The sequence below is a fragment of the Lemur catta genome, chromosome 12 (assembly GCF_020740605.2).
Source record: "Lemur catta isolate mLemCat1 chromosome 12, mLemCat1.pri, whole genome shotgun sequence".
Taxonomy (NCBI): Eukaryota; Metazoa; Chordata; class Mammalia; order Primates; family Lemuridae; genus Lemur; species Lemur catta.
In genome coordinates this window covers 44,439,635-44,459,838 of record NC_059139.1, presented here as the reverse complement: position 1 = coordinate 44,459,838, position 20,204 = coordinate 44,439,635, and the positions used below count along the sequence as shown (strand labels likewise).

Sequence of the window (20,204 nt, the reverse complement as noted above, 5' to 3'; positions counted from 1 at the left end):
AAGATATAAGGAAAAAGACATACAAATAAAGGGGAAAACTCAAAGTCTCCAAGTCTTTTAGTGAGGTTAGAAGTAGTAAAAGTCAGGCAGCTTTCTATTAGAGGTGATCTGCACTTCTTTGACCAAAGTCATTATAAAAGTTTACCTTCTAACAGCACGCTACAAATCAGAAAAACATTTGATGTTAAATATTTTAAAACATTTACTATTTAATTACCTGTTTTGGTTGCCTTTCTAAGACTTGAGCTTTTAACCAGGTTTCAACTTCTTCAATTTTCTTTTTATGCACAGCGAGTTCATGCTGAGATAAAAATTTCAAGTTTAAAATAAAACACTTTAACTCAAGGGTTTTTGGTACACCACCACATATTAACCTAAACATATTTAATTAAAAAAAGTAGCAAACCAGTAACATGTTATATTGTAATAAAAATGGTCCTTTTGATTACACTTGAACTTTTTTATAACTATGGAAAAATTCTATTCTTAAGCTGATACCACTGTATGATAATTTTAGCAAGTTTGCAATTAAAAAATATTTTAAAATCCAGGAACACATTTTGAGAAGGCAGTAGGGAGAGGTATTATAAGGAGATCAATTCTAGGTTGGGGTTAAATTAAATCTAAGACAAAGAACTAATGGTACAACTTCAGATTGACTGCTGAGAAAAATCTGAGCCTTGGAACATTAAAATATAAATTATTGTTTTTTTCTAACATTTAGACAGAAAGATTCTATGACTAAAAATCTGAAAATGTCTATGCTTCTCCCTCCCATTCACCCACATTCACCCTAAAATTAAATTATGTAGACACGTTTCCATGCAATTAATACCTGAGTTTCTGGTTTATATTTATCCACCCATGGTTCATTTTCAGACAGATATTGTTTTGAATTTTCTAAACTGTAAATCTGTTCTACGGAAGATAGCTTTCCTCTTTTTCCAGCTGGAAATCTGCTACTTTCTAATGTGAATGGAACATTTTTTCTTTTATGACTTGAGTTATTCACACCCAATGATGTGGCAGTAATAGTAGAGATGCCTGCAGTCTCTGAAAAATCATCAAATGATGGGTCTACCCAGTCTGTTACCTGAAAAAAATGAATCCATGTAAATATAATTACATTTTTTTTGCATGTATTCTCTATATAACTAAACTACTCTGGAAACAAAAACGTTGATAAATTTATAACATTTAAAATAAAAATCTCACAAATTAGGTTTTCTTTTTTTTTTTTGAGATAGGGTCTCACTCTGTTGCTCAGGCTAGAGTACAGTAGTGTCATCATAGCTTACCACAACCTCAAACTCCCAGGCTCAAGCGATCCTCCCGCTTCAGCCTCCTGAGTAGCTGGGACTACAGGTGCACACACCACCACACACAGCTAATTTTTTAATTTTTTGGAGAAACGGGGTCTGGCTGTTACCCAGGCTGGATAAAGCAACTAATATTTTTATTATAAGAGAGGCATGCTTTTCAGGGAGGATGAGATTGGTCACTTAGAAATGCCTAAGAAGAAGAGTACTGGGGCAACAGAAGAGAAAATCAGTGGGTTCTACCTCATGTTCTCATGGTCTATAGAAACTGTTGACCTCTCTACATTTCCCTCCATCATTTCCTTTTCTTTAAAATCCTTTGTAAATGCATATAGACGATGCTGAATTGAGCAATTTTAACCTAAAAATATTTAGGAGTATGGCCAGGCATAGTGGCTCATGCCTGTAATCCTAGCACTCTGGGAGGCCGAGGTGAGAGTATCGCTTGAGTTCAGGAGTTCAAAACCAGTCTGAGCAAGAGCCAGATCCTGTCACTACTAAAAACAGAAAAAATTAGCTGGGCATGGTGGTGCACGTGTGTAGTCCCAGCTACTTGGGAGGCTGAGGCAGGAGGATTGCTTAAGCCCAGGAATTTGAGGTTGCTATCAGCTAGGCTGACACCATGGCACTCTAGCCTGGGCAACAAAGTGAGACTCTGTCAGAAAAAAAAAAAGAAAAAATTAGGAGTATGAAAAAGGTTTTTCTCATAATTAGAAATTATGAAATGGATTTTCTTAACACTCTAATGGTATAAATCTACAGAAATCTAGCTCAGCACCTGGCTTTTGAATTTCCTCCCTGGCTAACAAAAAAAAAACAAGATTATATTAAATATTACCCTTCAAGAATACTCAGCCATAGTTGTGAGCTATTTATTGTACAATGGTCCTCTGGTGGAGAAAAAGAACCAGAAGTTAGAACTGAATCTCACTGGAGTTCATGAGACAAAGAGGAAAAAAAAAGTTGGGGGGTTATATGTACTTTATGAATGCTAAGTCACACTTCACTCTTCTTTTAGGACAAAAGTTTAGGAATACGATCAGCAATGAATAAAGAAAGGAAGACCACAACAGACTAGCTATTTCAGTCATAGCTACCCATTTCCTCCTCACCAATTAAGACTGTCACTGACACTATACCTTTGGCCCCTTTCCCCTACATTTTATTTATCTTTTTTTTTTTTGAGACAGAGTCTCACTGTGTTGCCCGGGCTACAGTGAGTGCCGTGGCGTCAGCCTAGCTCACAGCAACCTCAAACTCCTGGGCTTAAGCGATCCTACTGCCTCAGCCTCCTCAGTAGCTGGGACTACAGGCATGCGCCACCATGCCCGGCTAATTTTTTTTCTACATATATATTTAGTTGGTCAGATAATTTCCTTCTATTTTTAGTTGAGATAGGGTCTCGCTCTTGCTCAGGCTGGTCTCGAACTCCTGACCTCGAGCGATCCACCTGCCTCGGCCTCCCAGAGTGCTAGGATTTACAGGCGTGAGCCACCGCATCCGGCCTCCCCTACATTTTAGAATACATACAAGTATCTTCTGTTATAATAAGACTGTTGCTAGTAATTCTGACTTGCATATTATTTATACATTTTATAGTTTTATTTCTTACATAAATGTGGACTCCCATCCACCAAAAAAAAGAGAAAGAAAAACAGCAAAGTTAAATAATTTACTTAAGATCAAAGAAAAATTAGAGCCATGACTAGGGAAATAGCTACCTTGTACGAATATGATACTGTCTAACCCCCATCACACCCGAACCCTTATCTTGCTGAAAAGTGACACACTGAACCACAAGACTTCTAAGAGGTAGGGCGTGTGGTTAGGGTATACCAACAATCACTCATATATTTCTCTCTTCTATGTTCTTCACTTCAGGAGTTTTCAGTCTTTTCCTTTATGACTGGGATTGTAAACTCTTTTTCAAAATTATGGTTGTGCTTTTAGCGTACAGTCGTTTCACAACTTATTACCAGACTTGTTTAGATCACTAACTACAACAGATACTGGGCTCCATTACTTTGATACCAGTAGTAAGTTATTTAAAACATACATAAAAATTTATAATTCTTTTTAGGCAATTATTACATTTTAGTGTATCATACCTTTGTGGAAGATACCTTTGGTCTAAGAAAAGTTTTTGACATTATAAATTTTAATCGTTCCCATCCGTAGTATACAACCTGCAGTGTATCAAAATATGATTCACCTAGGAGAAAAAAAGAAAGAAAAAAACACTTGGAGTCAAGAAAAACTGTAAATACAGAATTACAGTAATCAATAGGTACTGACATAATCAACAACACAATGAAGTTAAGGCTGAAGAACTAGAGAAAGAGAACAGATAACATAGGTGATTAAAGAAATCAAAATGCTAAAATAAATTTTATTTTTAATGGCCATTACTGTGTCAAATAATCTACCTGTGGTATTATAAAAAGCTTTTCATATTAGCTCATTGTATTAGAGAAAAACAGAAAAACTATGCATTGTGTACTTACCTTTTGTCACTAAGAAAAATTAGACAATTTTATTTGAGCAGTTTTTATGCTGAAAATTGAAGTTCTTAGTTCAAATTACGGCTGCAGTTCATTTCCAAAATTTCAGAAAAAAAAGAAAGCAAAATACAATGAGTTCACTTGCTTTGGACAAAAAACTTAAATCTCACTGTAAATTTTTCTAAAACTGCTTTCCTTATTAGAGCATATTAGAAAATTTCTTGCTAACACTGTGTTTTTCAACTGTGTTTTCAAAGCCTTAAATGCTTATGCAAGTTAGCGGATTCAACACTTCTAAGTTAGCTAGAGTAAAATTCTAAGGCTTACAAACCTATATATTGAAGGTGTATTGGACTATTTTATAGTTTGAAGGCATACATGGCCTATAAAGTAAGACACTCCCATACACTAGAAAAAAAATAATTTACCCCTGCCCCCGAAAAAAAAAAACAGTTCACAGACAGACAGAACTTGAAGTTCCAAAAGTTACACAAGAGGAAAAAACACCTATTTGAGTAAACATAGTTGGTAGGTCGAAATACAGGCTGCAGATTGTTGTTATGGTCAGGACTCTAGTCGCTCTCTGAAAACAAGACTGACAATTACCTCTGTTGAAAAGCAGGTAACTGTCCCTGATGATGCCAGGTTCCTGAAATGAGATGTCAAAAGTAGAAGACAGCTTCCAAGCTATTCTTAGCAGACCCACCGCCACCCCACACACTGCACAGGGGATACTAGGCTCAGACATTCGTCCAACGTAATCCTGTAATCAGCGGAGAGCCGGGCTGAGCTTCTGCAGCCCAGCTCCAGGCCAGAGCTCTGCACCCTCACCCTTCTCATTCCCAGATAGGATGGGCGGGTCCGGAGGAGGAGCGACGAGAGCACAGGAAAGCATGAAGCCAGAGATCGCGTCTCTAGGACATATATACAACATAGGCGCAGCCGCGCCTACCTTACTTTCCTAAAGCTGCACCCTCTCGTGAGATGAGAGGAGCGAAGGGGCCCAGGCTCTGCTCCCGGTGGAAACGCAACGCCTGGCCCTATCCAGGATCAAAGCCGAGCCTCTTGGGGGGGAGAGGGGGGGCGAGGGGCGGGTCCCGCTACCCGGGACCTTCCAGACTGATCGGCGCTTCCGCGACGCAACCAGAAGGGCGGGGGCCGTCAAAGGAGTGAGTGGCTTAGGCATCCAGCGCACTGCCTGATCGAAAGTACGGACCCGAGTAGTACCCCTCCTTCCGACCTTTCGCTGGAAGCGCGTCATAGAAAGCCAGGGAACCTACAGACGGCGACCGGGCTGCGGAGGTGGGTCGGGAGCGCGGTGCAGGGCCCGGAAGATATCCGGGCCGCTGGCGCTTGTCGCTGCCCGCCCCTTCCGGCTCCTCCCTGAGGTGCGTAGAACGCTGGAGCCGAGGCGCTCGGAGCCCATCGCGGCGAGGACCATGTTGCTTCCGAACATCCTGCTCACGGGTCAGGGCGCGCGGGCGAGGGGGGCTGGTTGGCGGGTCAGGCAAGGGACGCCGAGTGCTCTGGGGCCTCGGGCGCCCCAGCGGGGGCCAGCTCAGGGTTCTGTTTGGAGGCTAGCGGGGGGCTGCGTGGCGGCACGATTGTCAGGGCCCCGGAAGCCGGCCCGCGGGAACGTCGCGAGAGGTGGGGGGAGGGGCGCCGAACGTTAATTCCGTTGGCCAGAAGCTCCTCGGTGAGGCGGGGAGAGGTAGACGAGTCCGGCTCCGCTTTCGGGAAGTCTGCTTAGTCTCTCAGAATCTGGCTTTTTTGGTTTATGAGGGCTGTGGGTTCTTTGGGAAGACTGGCTTTGGGTTTTTAGCGAAGTATTGTAAAGCAGCGTCTGGCCCTTAGTAGATCTAGGCCTTCTTGGGCTCTCTTTTATTTTTCCTTTGCATGTGAGAGACGCCTTCCAGATCAAACCTTGGTAAATGAGTTCAGATGTAACTAATTTATTGTGTACGTTTGTTGAGTTAGCATCAGAGTTTTTTTTGTTCCTTTTTTTAAAGAATGCGTCCAGTGTGCGGTTTTGGTGGTTTCTCGTGTAGGAATGCTGTAAAGTTCCCGGCGGAACGTGGGGGTACTTCTGGGTCTTTGGAGCCCTACTTCAGGGTGCGTGTTATCAGTGGAAGGAACTAAAGTGCTGCATAACGACTCCAAAGAATATTTTTGCTGGCCATTTAGCCTTGGAAATATTTATTAAATTGTAGCAATTAAAGCATTATCGGTCATCCGTGGAAAAATCTAATAGGTGTGGATGCTGTTGCAACATTTAGAAAAATTAAGACGCTCTTTGTGGAAACAACATAATAAAGTTCTATTATTTAACAAGACTTAAAGTTGTTGGCAGCGCGCAAATTCTGTTTCTGAGAGCAGCAGATTAACCACCTAGCAAATAAGTTATGTAGCCTTTGAGATTCCTTAAGGGGAAGGTTTTAGAACATCTTATTTGCATGGGTCAGACATAGTGTCTTGATTTTTTAATAGTAAGTCATACTATCAAAACTCTAGAGTGAACATTTTCTGGAAAACATGTTGAGTCCAGGGTTCAGACTTGGCGTGTGTTATAGAGGAATTGAGGTTGAATGTTATTCATCCGCATAGTGAGACTTGATTTATCCGTGTTATCTTTAATTATGCTCAAACTTAATAATCAGAGTGACATTAAACCTAAATAGCTGAAAATTATGCATTTCGTTATCTCTAAATATAATAGTTATAAAGAAGGGAAGGTAAAAAACAATGGCTGTTTATGTAAAAGGGAACGTATGTTGTATTTGCGTATGTACATGTACACAATGTGTTAATGTGTGTATACACACAGAATATAGACAAACACATGCAAAGAATTTCTTAGGAAAGATATACCTGTATAAGAAACTGGTTTACAGTGGTTGCCTCTAGGGAAGGGCATAAATGTCAGTAGTAGTAGAGAGATAGTCTTATTTAATTAAAACAAATAAATGATGGTAATTGATTCGAGGTGACTAATTTTATACTGGGCAGTTCCATGGTGGGGGCAGGCAATCTGAATTGGCATCAGAGTCTCCCAAGCCCCATCCCGGAGAATCAGATACACTGGATGAGATTCTGATATCCAGTTGGCTTTGGGAAATTTTTATTAGGTTGTAATAAATATTCATATGATTGTTAATTAGGAAAATTTTCATTTTAGTTGTCAAGAACTTTAAGGAGGAGAGAAGGTAACTGAAGTCTAATAAGTATTTCACAAACTGAAATTTTTCTGTGGTTTGTCTTACAGGTACACCTGGGGTTGGAAAAACCACACTAGGCAAAGAACTTGCTTCAAGATCAGGACTGAAATACATTAATGTGGGTGATTTAGCTAAAGAAGGTAAGGGACACTCTGGTGTTAGATTTCTTTTTATTTAAAAATAAAAAGTCAGTGGAGTATTAGTACTAGGTGTTGTGAGAAGATAGAGAAAGCAGAAGGAGATTGCCCTTAAAGATTTATGCTCTGTTGGGGACCTACAGAAATAGAAATTATTGTGTCCAATGTCCTGATTATTTTGACCATTTCCCCCTCCTTTTCACAAAACGGCTAGCAAATCTTGTGAATAGTAATAATTGGAAAGGCTTCCATGGAGAGATTCGGGATTTAGGATAGATAGAACTCGAATATGATGAAAAAGGAGAGTGTTTTTGAATTGGGCAAACGCAAAGGTTTGGGTAGTGCTAAGCGTATATATGAAGAAAGTGAATATATTGATCTCACTGGACAGATTGCTTTGAACTCAGGCAGTAGGACATGAGTGTCCTATGGTATCAGATTAGTTTGAAATTGCATGCCTGCATGCAACTGCATATATTCTAAAGTCATAGATGTTTTTATGTATTTTACCCTGTTTTCCCCTAATCTTTTATCACTTCCTTATCTGTGTCTTCATTTTTTTATATTCTATAATGATTTGTACAGGGTAGGAACTCAATAAATTTAAGTAAAGGGAACTTTATGCCTCATTAAAATTAAAAAGATTGAATTTATGGTTTAAATTTTAAATATATTTTTAAAAATTTAAGGTATATTTACATTTTTTAAAAGTTCCTGACAGTTGCTACTTAAGTAACTATTTCAGATTGATCTAATGTACATATTTTTTTCAAATGATCTAAAGTCTGATCACCGGATATCATGGAGTCTGGCAAGATGGCTTCTCCCAAGGGCATGCCGAAAGATGCACAGATGATGGCACAAATCCTGAAGGATATGGGGATTACAGAATATGAGCCAAGAGTTATAAATCAGATGTTGGAGTTTGCCTTCCGATATGTGACCACAATTCTAGATGATGCAAAAATTTATTCAAGCCATGCTAAGAAAGCTACTGTTGATGCAGATGATGTGCGATTGGCAATCCAGTGTCGCGCTGACCAGTCTTTTACTTCTCCTCCCCCAAGAGATTTTTTATTAGATATTGCAAGGCAAAGAAATCAGACCCCTTTGCCATTGATCAAGCCATATTCAGGCCCTAGATTGCCACCTGATAGGTACTGCTTAACAGCTCCAAACTATAGGCTTAAGTCTTTACAGAAAAAGGCATCTACTTCTGCAGGAAGAATAACAGTGCCTCGGTTAAGTGTTGGTTCAGTTACTAGCAGACCAAGTACTCCCACCCTAGGCACACCAACCCCACAAACCATGTCTGTTTCAACTAAAGTGGGGACCCCAATGTCCCTCACAGGGCAAAGGTTTACAGTACAGATGCCTGCCTCACAGTCCCCAGCTGTAAAAGCATCAATTCCTGCAACATCAGCAGTTCAGAATGTTCTGATTAATCCATCATTAATTGGGTCCAAAAACATTCTTATTACTACTAATATGGTGTCATCACAAAATGCTGCCAATGAATCATCAAATGCATTGAAAAGAAAGCGTGAAGATGATGATGATGATGATGACGATGACGATGATGACTATGATAATTTGTAATCTAGCCTTGATGCATGTAACATGTATATTTGGCCTTGAATCCATTGTACTGAAATTAAACATGCATGCTGGATGTTTTCAAGTTGTGTTTTAGAAAACTTTAATGAGTAAATATAGTTACCATACTTTCAATTGAAATGTTGGATTTTCTTTAATAAGGATTAGTTATGGTTTTTCATCAACCTTTAAGTGTAAAAAATAAAGTTGTCCATCAGTCTGTTTGTTGGTACTTGACAATTATGTTTTAAAAGCAATTTCCTTATTGTCACCAATAGGATTAATAGTTGAAACAAGTTGAAGTTGTTGCAGTCTGTTCATTACCAATAGAGTGTCACTTGTAGCATCTTCAGATGTTTAGGTCGAGTATGATCTCTGGTGTATATATCACTCTTATGGTCTGTTCTCTCAGATATCTGAAGTATCACCATGACTCTGAAGAGGTCACTTGGTCAGGATTTGTATTCATAGTGAATCTTCATCTGCTTTATTTTCCTTAATTGCTCACTTCCATTTTTCTATCCCTTTGGTTATATTTAAGGACGCTTGATGTCTCCAAGTATCTCCCCACTATTTAAAAAATTTTTTTTTCCAGTATTCCTTTTTTCAGGTTAATTTCAGCACCTTTGTCATATTCCTGATTCTATAAGCTAGTATTATGCTCAATTTTAATTCAAGCCTAGTGGTTAGGTTATAATTTCTCTAAAACTTAGATTTTTGCTATTGTACATAGCTAGTCATTCTCTATTTTATACCTATGTGAAATTGGTTTTGTTCCATACTGTTGAATTTTACCATTTTTAACAAATGACTTCAGTCACAAATAATGGTCAATTTCAGTCATGTATTTTACTTAGACTCAATTTAACATTTCTAAACTTAATGAAGTTGCCATGTAATACTATTATTAATAACATTGAGTGTAACACCAGGTCAAGGACAGTGCAGTGTGAGACACTTGTCATCTTCTTCACTGGGTCTTCTGCCTATACTCACCACTTTAGCCAGTTGTGTATAGTCTCAACTATTCTCTTTGTGGTTTATTTTTGAGATTATTTCATGAGATGGGTTCTAAACCTTAAAGGGAAAGTGTTCATTTTCCTCCTCCCTTAATGCCAGATATTTTAAGGGAAACCAGGCAATCATCTCTTAAGGCAGTGGTTCTGAACTTGGGGTGACTTGCCCTTCAGGAGACATTTGGCAAGGTGTGAAGACATTTTTGAGTGTCACATGGGTGAATGGTGGCTAGGGTTTGCTACCGACATTACTGGGTTGAGGCCAGGGATTCTGCTAAATATCCTACAAGTCACAGGACAACCCTGCTCTCCCCCCTCATAACAGAATTACAGGTTTAAAATGTCAGTAGTATTAAGGTCAAGAAAGACCATCCTTACTCCATTTGGAACCAAGGAAGGAAAAATTAGGAATTAAGTTCAATAAAACTGTTAGGCATCCTTAATGTGGTGTGACTATAAGAATGCAAGACTAGCTTGCAAAGCCTAAAGTACTTACTATCTAGCCTTTACAGAAAAAAATTTGTTGATCCCTGCTCTTAACCTCTTCTGAATCCCGTTTTCCCTCCCCTTACCAGCTACCACTGGAAGCCTTTGAAACTGCTATTGACCTCTCTGACACTGCTCTTTCCTAATCTTTGCCCCTGATCCTCTTTCTCCTGTTTCCCCCATGATTTCATGAAACAGCCAGATTTCTAGACATCTGCTAGGCAGAACCATCTGGATAGTTCCCAGACATACATCTCCAAATTAACATGTTTAAAGCATATGCTCTGAAGTTTTCGACTCTACTTGCTCACTCCTGATTCCTACCTCCCACACATACAAGTACACGTTTACTCTCTCCACACAGATCCACTTGGCCTTTAAACTTGATAGTTTCTCTGAAACATCCTTGTAATAACCCTATCCCATCCCTGAGACCATTGGTGCTGTGCCTAGAATCTCCTACTTCACCTCCAGTATCTCTTCCCTCCCTCTTCTACATTATCGTTATTTCCTTTAAAGGAAGAGGGGGAATGACATGATTTGAACTTCTTACTCACAAAGTCCATCCACCTCAGTGAAATAGAGGAGATTCTTTATAAGCTGGTCCCTCTCTCCCCATGTCCCTTCAGTGACCCACAGTACACTATTCTCAAACACACGGGGAATTTTACACATTGTCTTTATACACGCTGTACTCTTCGTCTATAAATGCCCTTATCTGCCTTATAAACAACTCCTCAAAGCTCCAACTCAGATTATCACATCTTGGGTTACATTCTCAGGGCAGAATTTATTGCTGTTTTCTCTCTACATAAAAGGCACTCCATCCTAACTCAATTAACTTCTTGTACTCATTGCTTGTCATTTATAAGCTTCTTGTTGAATTGAGGTTAATGTGGTAAAAGTTTCCAAAAGAAGAAATCTGAAAATGTTTTAAGTATTGGCAGTAACATCAATATATGATTAAAGATAGTATCCCAATATGATTAAACAACAGCTTTCACTGGAGTGTGTAAATTCTAGGATGGCAGTTAAAACATCGTGATTTTATAGTTTGACTAACAACAGCTGGTGAGGTTTTTTAAGGTAAGAATTAGCCTACCAACTCCCACAGTTGATTTTTTTTCTGTCGATAATATGTCTGTACCTGGAATTTCCTTAAACCACAAAAGTTTGTTCAGGAACTTGATTTAATTTTCTAATCTTTCTGTCATTTTATCAAATGAAGCTTTTTGATCTTCGCTGTATTAAGATCCTATATATAGCCAGGCGCTGTGGCGCACGCCTATAGTCCCAGCTACTCCGGCTTCTGAGGCGGAAGGATCGCTTGACCCCAGGACTTCCGGGCTGTAGTGCGCCATGCCGCTGGCTTGCCGCGCTGACTTTGGCATCAGTGTGGTGACCTCCAGGAAGCGGAGGACCACCAGGTTGCCTAAGGAGGGAGAAACCGGCCCAGCTCAAAATGGAACAGGTCAAAACTTCTGGGCTGATCAATAAATAGCCACTGCACCGTAGCCTGGGCAGCACAGGGAGACCCTGTCTCTTAAAAAAAATAAGATCCTGGCCGGGCGTGGTGTCTCACGCCTGTAATCCTAGCACTCTGGGAGGCCGAGGAGGGTGGATCTCTTGAGGTCAGGAGTTCGAGACCAGCCTGAGCAAGAGTGAGATTTCCCCCCCCCCATCTCTACTAAAAAATAGAAAGAAATTATCTGGACAACTAAAAATATATAGAAAAAAGTAGCCGGGCATGGTGGCGCATGCCTGTAGTCCCAGCTACTCGGGAGGCCGAGGCAGGAGGATCGCTTAAGCCCAGGAGTTTGAGGTTGCTGTGAGCTAGGCTGACACCACGGCACTCACTCTAGCCTGGGCAACAGAGCGAGACTCTGTCTCAAAAAAAAAATAAAAATAAAAATAAGATCCTGTGTATAGGCAACTATCAATTTGGTGTCCAATTGAAACTTTCTAAAGTAGCATAAGATTTTCCTCTTTTTTTAAAATTTGAAATGAAGTTTAAAATCCATTCATTGCTCTCCATCCCCATAATCACTACTCTGGTACAGGCTATAATCTATAATCATCACTCACCTAAAAATCTGCCGTTGCCTCAATGAAGTGTCCCTGCTTCTGGGTTTGGTACCTTCCAAATCATTCTGCACATATAAACCAAAATGGTTTTTTAATAATTTGACATTGATCATGCCATTTATTCTTTAAATGCTTTAATGATTTTCCTTTGCCTCAGGATGAAATCTAAACTCTTTCATGCAGCCTTCAAGGCCCTTTTTAATTTGGTCTCAGTTTACCTGACCCCTTACCACCTATTTTCTGACTGTGTGAAAGACTTTCCCTCCCCTGAAAGGGCCTGCCCCTTCCTAGTCTCTCTACGTTTACATGTCTTGTTTTCTCTGTTTAGAATAGTCTTCCCTATCTTTTTATTTCCCGTAGCTAACTGCTTCAAGTCTTTGCTTAGAAGACGCTTCCTTCTGGAAGACTCCCCTAATATCCCAAGTTTGTTAAGTGCCCATCCTGTTGCTCCCATAGCACCATGAACCATAGCATGAAATTTCCAGATGACTTTTCTATTCTCTACCATTTTATTTAAACTCATTGAGGGAAGGACTATTTGTCTTCTTGTTCACTTTGTTCATTATTATATCCTCATATATATGATATATATATATTATACCTAAATGTTTTTTGAAATGAATATTTAAAAGTATAGATTACACTATTTTATTAAAATATATTAACATGATGTAAGAAATTCTGCATTTCAGTATTATAGTATAAAGACTTTAATTCTAAAAGGTAGTATTGCTATATTGATTATTACACATTGTATGCCTACATCAATACATCACATGTACCCCATAAACATACAACTATTCTGTACCATAATAATTTTTTTAAATTGCTATAGATGTCTGTTTTAGATAGTATATGTTTTTACGGATTTCAGTAGTCTTTTAAAAGTCAAGGATTTAAAATATGAAGGAATCTCAGTGTTTATTACTCAAGATTAGCACATAGTACAAAGTCAGCTGTACGTATTCTTAGATTGTGTGGTATTGTAAAGAAATAACAATATTGTAAAAATAATACATGGAAAAATACTCCAAATCCTACTAATTTATTTTCACTTTTTATTTTTCTTATGATCTTTGTCCACAGTGCAGACAACTTTCTTTTTTTTTTTTTTGAGTCAGGGTCTTACTATGATACCCAGGCTGGAGTGCAGTGGCATTCACAGAGCACAATCATTGCACACTACAGCTTTGAATTCTGGGCTCAAGACATCCTCTTGCCTCAGCCTCCTCCCAAGTAGCTGGCACTACAGGCACATGCCACAGCACCCGGTTGTGCACACAACTTTGAATTTTGCTTTTAATGTTTCATACTTGTATGCATGAGCATTTATTATGTTGCTGTCTAGTCTATACTAGATAGTATTTTTTAAGGTATATAATATTTATTTTAATTATATAATATTTCATCAAGTTGGTAAACTAAGATATAACTATTTCCTTATTGTTGAAGTTTTTTGTCATTTATAATTATGCCCAACTGGAAATTACATGGTAGAAGAAATGTTTAAATAAATAGGTATGACATATAACAAGCATAAAAAGGCTCATTTTAATTTGTATCTCTTTAATAGCTAGGAAAGTCCAACATTTTTTTCATGTGTCTTTACTGTCTTTTCCACTTTCCCATCCTGTGTGAATTCTTGTTTATTGATTTTATTGTTACTTTGATTTTTAAGGTCTTTATATAGTCTACATTTTAGTCCTTTGTCATACTATAAATATTTCTCCCAGTCTAGTGTTTTTCTTTAAAGTCTTATTATTTTTCATTGAATAGATATTCAACATTTTAAATGATTGAGTCTTTTTATAGTATCACTCAACAAACTCAAATAAATCATTCTTTTATAGATTAGTTTTTTACTAATTTTCTTTGGAATTAGAAATTAGCTCTTTAATCCATCTTGAGTTTGTATTACAAAGAAAGGATTTAGACTGTTTTCTAAATTGTGAGCCAGTTTTCCCCACACCAAGACAGGTTAATTGTTTAGGCTGATAGAGTTTCTGGGAAGTGAGCAATAGCCCCAGGAAGCAGAGGCCACACAAGGGTGCTAGAGAGGTGGTTGTGTGCCCAGAATCAGTCCACAGACCCTCCAGGCAAGGCAAAGAGTTACAACTGGCTTTGTGCTTTCCACTTTCCCTCAGACTACCCTTTTGTCCCTTCAGAACTCATGTTCATTTTAATCTAAGTTTGGCCTGTACCAAAATATTAAGGGAAAAGAGGTGGAAAGATTACCGTATAACATGCTTTCAGAGATGTCTAAAGGATGATGTAAGCCTGCCTTAAATTATATACTTCCTAGGAATTTAAGGTGAGATGTATGTTTTACATCCTGAAATAAAACTTACTTTGAAAGCCAGCTGTGGTTGGTCTCAAACTCCTAGCCTCAAGGAGTCCTCCCTCTTCAACCTCCCAAAGTGCTGGGATTACACACGTGAGCCACCACAGCCTGCCAGCCGTGGTTTGCTGGAAAGTTCTTATGTTAAATTTAAATTTGCCTGCTTTATACCTTTGTCATGATTTTTGTTTTGTCTTCTGAAATAAGACTATTTAACTCTTGTGAGGAATGGCTTTTGGGCATGCTGGCAATCTGGAAGTAAAGATAACTGTTCAGGAGCATCAGGGTACTGACACCTCTTCCCCAATCCCCATGAAGATGTGTGCTCAGTGACAGAGGGTTAATTTCTGGAATCGACCTGTTGCTTTTGATAAATTTCATGTTGTTGGCCCAATACATCTGGATTTTTTGTTTGTTTGCTTGTTTGAGACAAGGTCTCTATTGCATGGATTAGAGTGCAGTGACATCATCATAGGTCACTGCAGCCTCAAAACCTCTAGCCTCCTGTTTTGGCCTCTCAAAGTGCTAGTATTACAGGCATGAGCCACCGAGCCTGGCCTTAATCTGTTCTTTGTGTGTGTTTTTATCTGTCTATGTGTGCCCTCTTCCCACCAATCTATAGTTCAGCAAAAATAATATAGTCATCTACAAATAGCCCCACAGATTCTGAAGTTGGCTATTTATTCTTTTTAGTTGGTTTCAACTTTGATGTTTAAAACAGTTTCAGATATATTGCTATCCAAGGTTTTCCCTCTAGACAAAATTCTAATTTACCAGTTAGTATTGCTCTTCATATTTGGCGTCCATGTGACGTTTATTGTGTTAGTGCCCTCCCTTGTATCGAGAAGAATAACTGATGATACATTTTCTTTCCTAAAGTCCAGAATTAACTGAAAATTACTGAAAGTTACTTAGAAAATACTATTTAACAAGCTAATCTAAATCTCTTTTAGGGCAGTTGTATGATGGCTATGATGAAGAGTATGATTGTCCCATGTTAGATGAAGATAGAGTAAGTATGAGTTTTCCATAAAGTATGCATTTGTTGAATTTCATAGGAAAGTTGACCTTAGTTTTCTTAATGAGCATTTTTTTTTTTTAAACATTTCTTACAGGTAGTTGATGAGTTAGATAACCAAATGACAGAAGGTGGCGTTATTGTTGACTACCATGGTTGTGATTTCTTCCCTGAACGCTGGTTTCATGCTGTTTTTGTGCTGCGAACAAATACCAATGAATTGTACAAAAGACTTGAAACAAGGTAAGAAAGGAGAAACATTGAATACTTAAAGCATAATAGAAACTTTTATTCAGATTCCTGAAATTAGCCAGTACTATCTTGATAAAAGGTTCTGTTTGAAAATGTGACCACTTTATTTGGTCTCCTGTTATAAAACAAGTCTATGTGGTTACTAACATTCTGAATCTAAGAAAAATAGGTACAGTTGTAAAATACAGGCAGGACTTTCTGAGTAAATGAATATCACAAGTGACAATTTGATTTAGTAAAATGTACTATGTAGAAACCCAATTTGGCCATGCTTTTCCTTGATGTAAACAGTCGGTAGGAAAATAGCAAATTGCCTTTTTTTTTTTTTGAGACAGAGTCTCGCTCTGTTGCCTGGGCTAGAGTGAGTGCTGTGGCGTCAGCCTAGCTCACAGCAACCTCAAACTCCTGGGCTTAAGTGATCCTACTGCCTCAGCCTCCCGAGTACCTGGGACTACAGGTATGCGCCACCATGCCCGGCTAATTTTTTCTATATATATTTTAGTTGGCCAGATAATTTCTTTCTATTTTTAGTAGAGACGGGGTCTCGCTCTTGTTGAGGCTGGTCTCAAACTCCTGACCTCGAGCGATCCACCCGCCTCGGCCTCCCAGAGTGCTAGGATTACAAGCGTGAGCCACCACGCCCAGCCTAAGAGCTAATTTCTTAATTCCAAAGAAAATTAGTGGAAAACTAATCTATAAAAGAATGATTCATTTGAGTTTGTTGAGTAATAGAAGAAATCAAAAGCTGATTCAGTCATTTAAAATGTTGAATCTCTGCTTAATGAGAAATATGTTTGCCATTTGATTGGTAATTAATTGAGTAGCTGACAATTGGGGTAGGCGGGGGGAATTCAGACAAACCTAAATGTTGGTCTCAGGATCCTTAGTTTAGCCTTCATGTCAAGAAATTCTTAGGTGCCATTCTGTTTTCTCTAGGTAAAGAGACTGTGAGAAGTATTTTTGTGTAAATTTTTATGTATTCAAAAATGTCCAATTTCTGGTATATTCCTAAAACTTCAGTTAATGCCATTCAGTTTGCTTTTGTTTGCTTAACCTCTTTTTGCCTTCTAGGGGTTACAATGAGAAGAAATTAAAAGACAATATTGAGTGTGAGATTTTTCAAGTTCTTTATGAAGAAGCCGCAGCATCCTATAAGGAAGAAATCGTGCATCAGCTGCCCAGCAATAACCCAGAAGAGCTAGAAAGTAATATAAATCAGATCTTGAAATGGATTGAGCAGTGGGTGAAAGTTCATAACGCTTGACTGACAAGACTAGCCACTTTAAAATCACTCTTACTGATATCTCTGCCAACATCATAGAAATTGTCCATATATCAGTATTGCTATTAAAATTGTGTTACAGGACTAGCAGGTGGATAGTTTAAAGCTTTATGCCTGGGTTTCTTTTTCTCTATGAGAAAGCTAAATATCTGAAATGTAATGAATATAACATTATCAGGGAGTCAGAGTAAAAATTATTATCTTTTAAAGCTTCAATTGCTAAAAAATAAATAAATATGACCAAATGGGTAGGTATCTTTTCAGTTTATTACAGAAGAAAATAGAGATGATCTCTTAAAATAAAACTAAAAACTAAAGATAAAGCATCAGAGTATTCCCTTTTTTTCTTTAAATTAAAAAAAAAAAAAAGTGGGGCCAGGCGCGGTGGCTCACGTCTGTAATCCTAGCACTCTGGGAGGCCGAGGCGGGTGGATAGCTCGAGGTCAGGAGTTCGAGACCAGCCCGAGCGAGATCCCATCTCTACTAAAAATAAATTATCTAGACAACTAAAAATATATATAGAAAAAATTAGCTGGGCATGGTGGTGCATGCCTGTAGTCCCAGCTACTCGGGAGGCTGAGGCAGTAGGATTGCTTGAGCCCAGGAGTTTGAGGTTGCTGTGAGCTAGGCTGACGCCACAACACTCACTCTAGCCCGGGCAACAGAGCGAGACTCTGTCTCAAAAAAAAAAAAAAAAAAAGTGGTAATACTTGTACTCTATACAAAATTCAAAAGGTACAAAAGAGCCACCCTGTCCCGAGGTACCCCAGGTTCCTCCCCCTTTAGTAAATAATGTTACTGGTTTGCTGTATATCTTTTCAGAGACTTTATGCCTTCAAAGCATGTGTGTATATGTGTGTACTTTTTGAAAAAAGAATATAGTAGCATACCATGCACACAGTTCTGTAACCTTCCTTTTCATTTAATATATTTGGAAATTGTATCATCTCAGAATATATAGATCTTGGCTGGATGCAGTGGCTCACACCTGTAATCCCAGTACTTTGGGAGGCCCACGCAGGAGGATCAATTCAGGCCACCAGTTCAACCAGCCTTGGCAACATAGACCCCATTTCTAAAAAACAATTTTAAATTTAGCCAGGTGTGGTGGCACAAGCCTGTATTCCTAGCTGCTTGGGAGGCTGAGGCAGGAAGATCACTTGAGCCCAGGAGTTTGAGGTTATAGTGAGATATGATCAGGCTACTGCACTCCAGCCTGGGCAACAAAATGAGATCCTGTCTCTTAAAAGAAAAAAAAAAACAACATACAGACCTCCCTATTCTTTTTTTTTAATTGAGGTATTCATACAATAAAATTCACTGTTTTAAAGTGTACTGGTTTAAATCCGCTGGTTTTTAGCATATTAACAAGGTTACGGGCTGGGCACAGTGGCTCACATCTGTAATCCTAGCACTCTGGGAGGCCGAGGCGGTAGGATCACTTGAGCTCAGGAGTTCCAGACAGTCCTGAGCAAGAGAGAGACTCTGTCTCTATTTTTTAATTAAAAAAAAAAAGAAGAAAGAAAGAAAGAAAAAGAAAACAAGGCTATGCAACCATCACCACTAATTCCAGAACATTTTCATCAGCCTTCCCAAAAGAAATCTAATACCCTTTAGCAATCAGTCCCCATTCTTCCTTCTTTCCAGTCCCTTGCAGTCATTAATCTATTGTCTGTCTCTATGGATTTGCATATTCTGGACATTTCATATAAATGGATGATATAATATGAGGCCTTTTGTGTCTAGTTTCTTTCACTTAGCATATTTTCAAGGTTCATCCAAGTTGTAGCATATACTAGTACCTCATTCCTTTTTTGTGGTTGAATAGTATTTCATTATATGGATATATCACATTTTGTTGATGCATTCCATCAGTTGCACAATTGGGCTGTATCCACTTTGGATACTATGACATAGCATACTTCATAAGAGCATACTATGAACATTCATGTACAAGTTTTTGTGTAGATGTATGTTTTCAGTCTTCTTGGGTATATACCTAGGAGGGGAATTACTAGATCATAGGGCAACTATGTTTAACTTTTTGAGGAAATGTCAAACTGTTTTCCAAAGTGGTTATAGCATTTTATGTTCCCACCATCAATGTATTAGGGATCCAGTTTCTCCACATTCTTGCCAACACTTGTTACTGTCCATCTTTTTTATTATAACCATACTAGTGAGTAAGCCATCATACCTCATTTTGGTTTTGATTTATATTTTTCTAATGACTAATGATGTTGAGCATCTTTTCATGTGCCTGTTGGTCATTTGTATATCTTTTGATCCCTGATCCTTTTAATGTGTGTATAGAATTCCATTAATGATATGCCAAGATTGAATTAATCAGTTCCCTATTAATGGACATTTAGGTTTTTTCCAGCTTTTTGCTATACAAACAATGATGTAAGTAAGAATGATAAAAGTAACCCATATATTCCTATGCCAGGAACTCGTCTGAACACATTTCAAAAGTGAACTCTGAATCCACATGACCACCCTGGTAGGTAGGTATTATTATTTCCATTACAGGTGATGGAACCAAGGGACAGAAGGGTTTAGTTACTTATTCAAGATTACATTATAGCTAAAAAGTATTAGCATCCTTTAGTAGATTCATTTTAATTAACAAAGATTGCCTATTATATATGTGTAAGACTCTATGCAAATCACTGTCATGGGAAAGGCCTCCCAAAGATAAGTTCTTGATCTCCAGATGTCTTTACCTAATATAGGAAGCAGAAATACACACAAATGGTCACTTTAGACAGATAAGGTACATGGTGGTAAGTATTCTATTGGGGAAATAAAAGAGGAAAAAATTGCTTTCTACCATAAGTATTGGAAAAGAGTGAACGAAGTAGAGTGAAGGGTTTTGAATGACGGGCATGGAGGTAGAGAAGAAAAGCTACTCAGACTGGTTTCTTTACTCCCACTGCTTCACCTGACTAGCCTTAAA

The 20,204-nt window shown here is 38.5% G+C and overlaps 3 protein-coding genes across 6 annotated transcripts in view; 2 read left to right on the top strand and 1 right to left on the bottom strand.

Annotated features, from left to right (window-relative positions):
• The window catches only part of RAD17 (RAD17 checkpoint clamp loader component), a 30,305-nt gene extending 25,139 nt beyond the window's left edge, over window positions 1–5,166 (bottom strand). Inside the window, exons 1-5 of one of the 4 annotated variants that reach the window (XM_045566056.1) lie at window positions 5,061–5,166; window positions 4,427–4,469; window positions 3,428–3,531; window positions 836–1,093; window positions 218–301 (exon numbers count right to left, since the gene is read on the bottom strand). In XM_045566056.1, the coding sequence (XP_045422012.1) occupies window positions 218–301; window positions 836–1,093; window positions 3,428–3,531; window positions 4,427–4,469; window positions 5,061–5,081 (510 nt within the window). In that variant the 5' untranslated portion in view covers window positions 5,082–5,166. Of the gene's footprint in view, window positions 1–217; window positions 302–835; window positions 1,094–3,427; window positions 3,532–4,426; window positions 4,470–4,772; window positions 4,898–5,060 lie in introns of those variants that run through there. The other 3 variants (XM_045566058.1, XM_045566059.1, XM_045566060.1) reach the window with 3 other exon arrangements.
• On the top strand, window positions 5,073–17,571 carry AK6 (adenylate kinase 6). The gene is made up of 5 exons (XM_045566064.1): window positions 5,073–5,287; window positions 7,083–7,175; window positions 15,647–15,705; window positions 15,809–15,954; window positions 17,035–17,571. Exons 1-5 carry the CDS (start codon window positions 5,260–5,262, stop codon window positions 17,225–17,227), a joined length of 519 nt encoding a protein of 172 aa, XP_045422020.1. The 5' UTR covers window positions 5,073–5,259; the 3' UTR covers window positions 17,228–17,571.
• On the top strand, window positions 7,957–8,988 carry TAF9 (TATA-box binding protein associated factor 9). The gene has a single exon (XM_045566063.1). It carries the CDS (start codon window positions 7,974–7,976, stop codon window positions 8,769–8,771), a length of 798 nt encoding a protein of 265 aa, XP_045422019.1. The 5' UTR covers window positions 7,957–7,973; the 3' UTR covers window positions 8,772–8,988.
• Window positions 17,572–20,204: the final 2,633 nt, after the last annotated feature.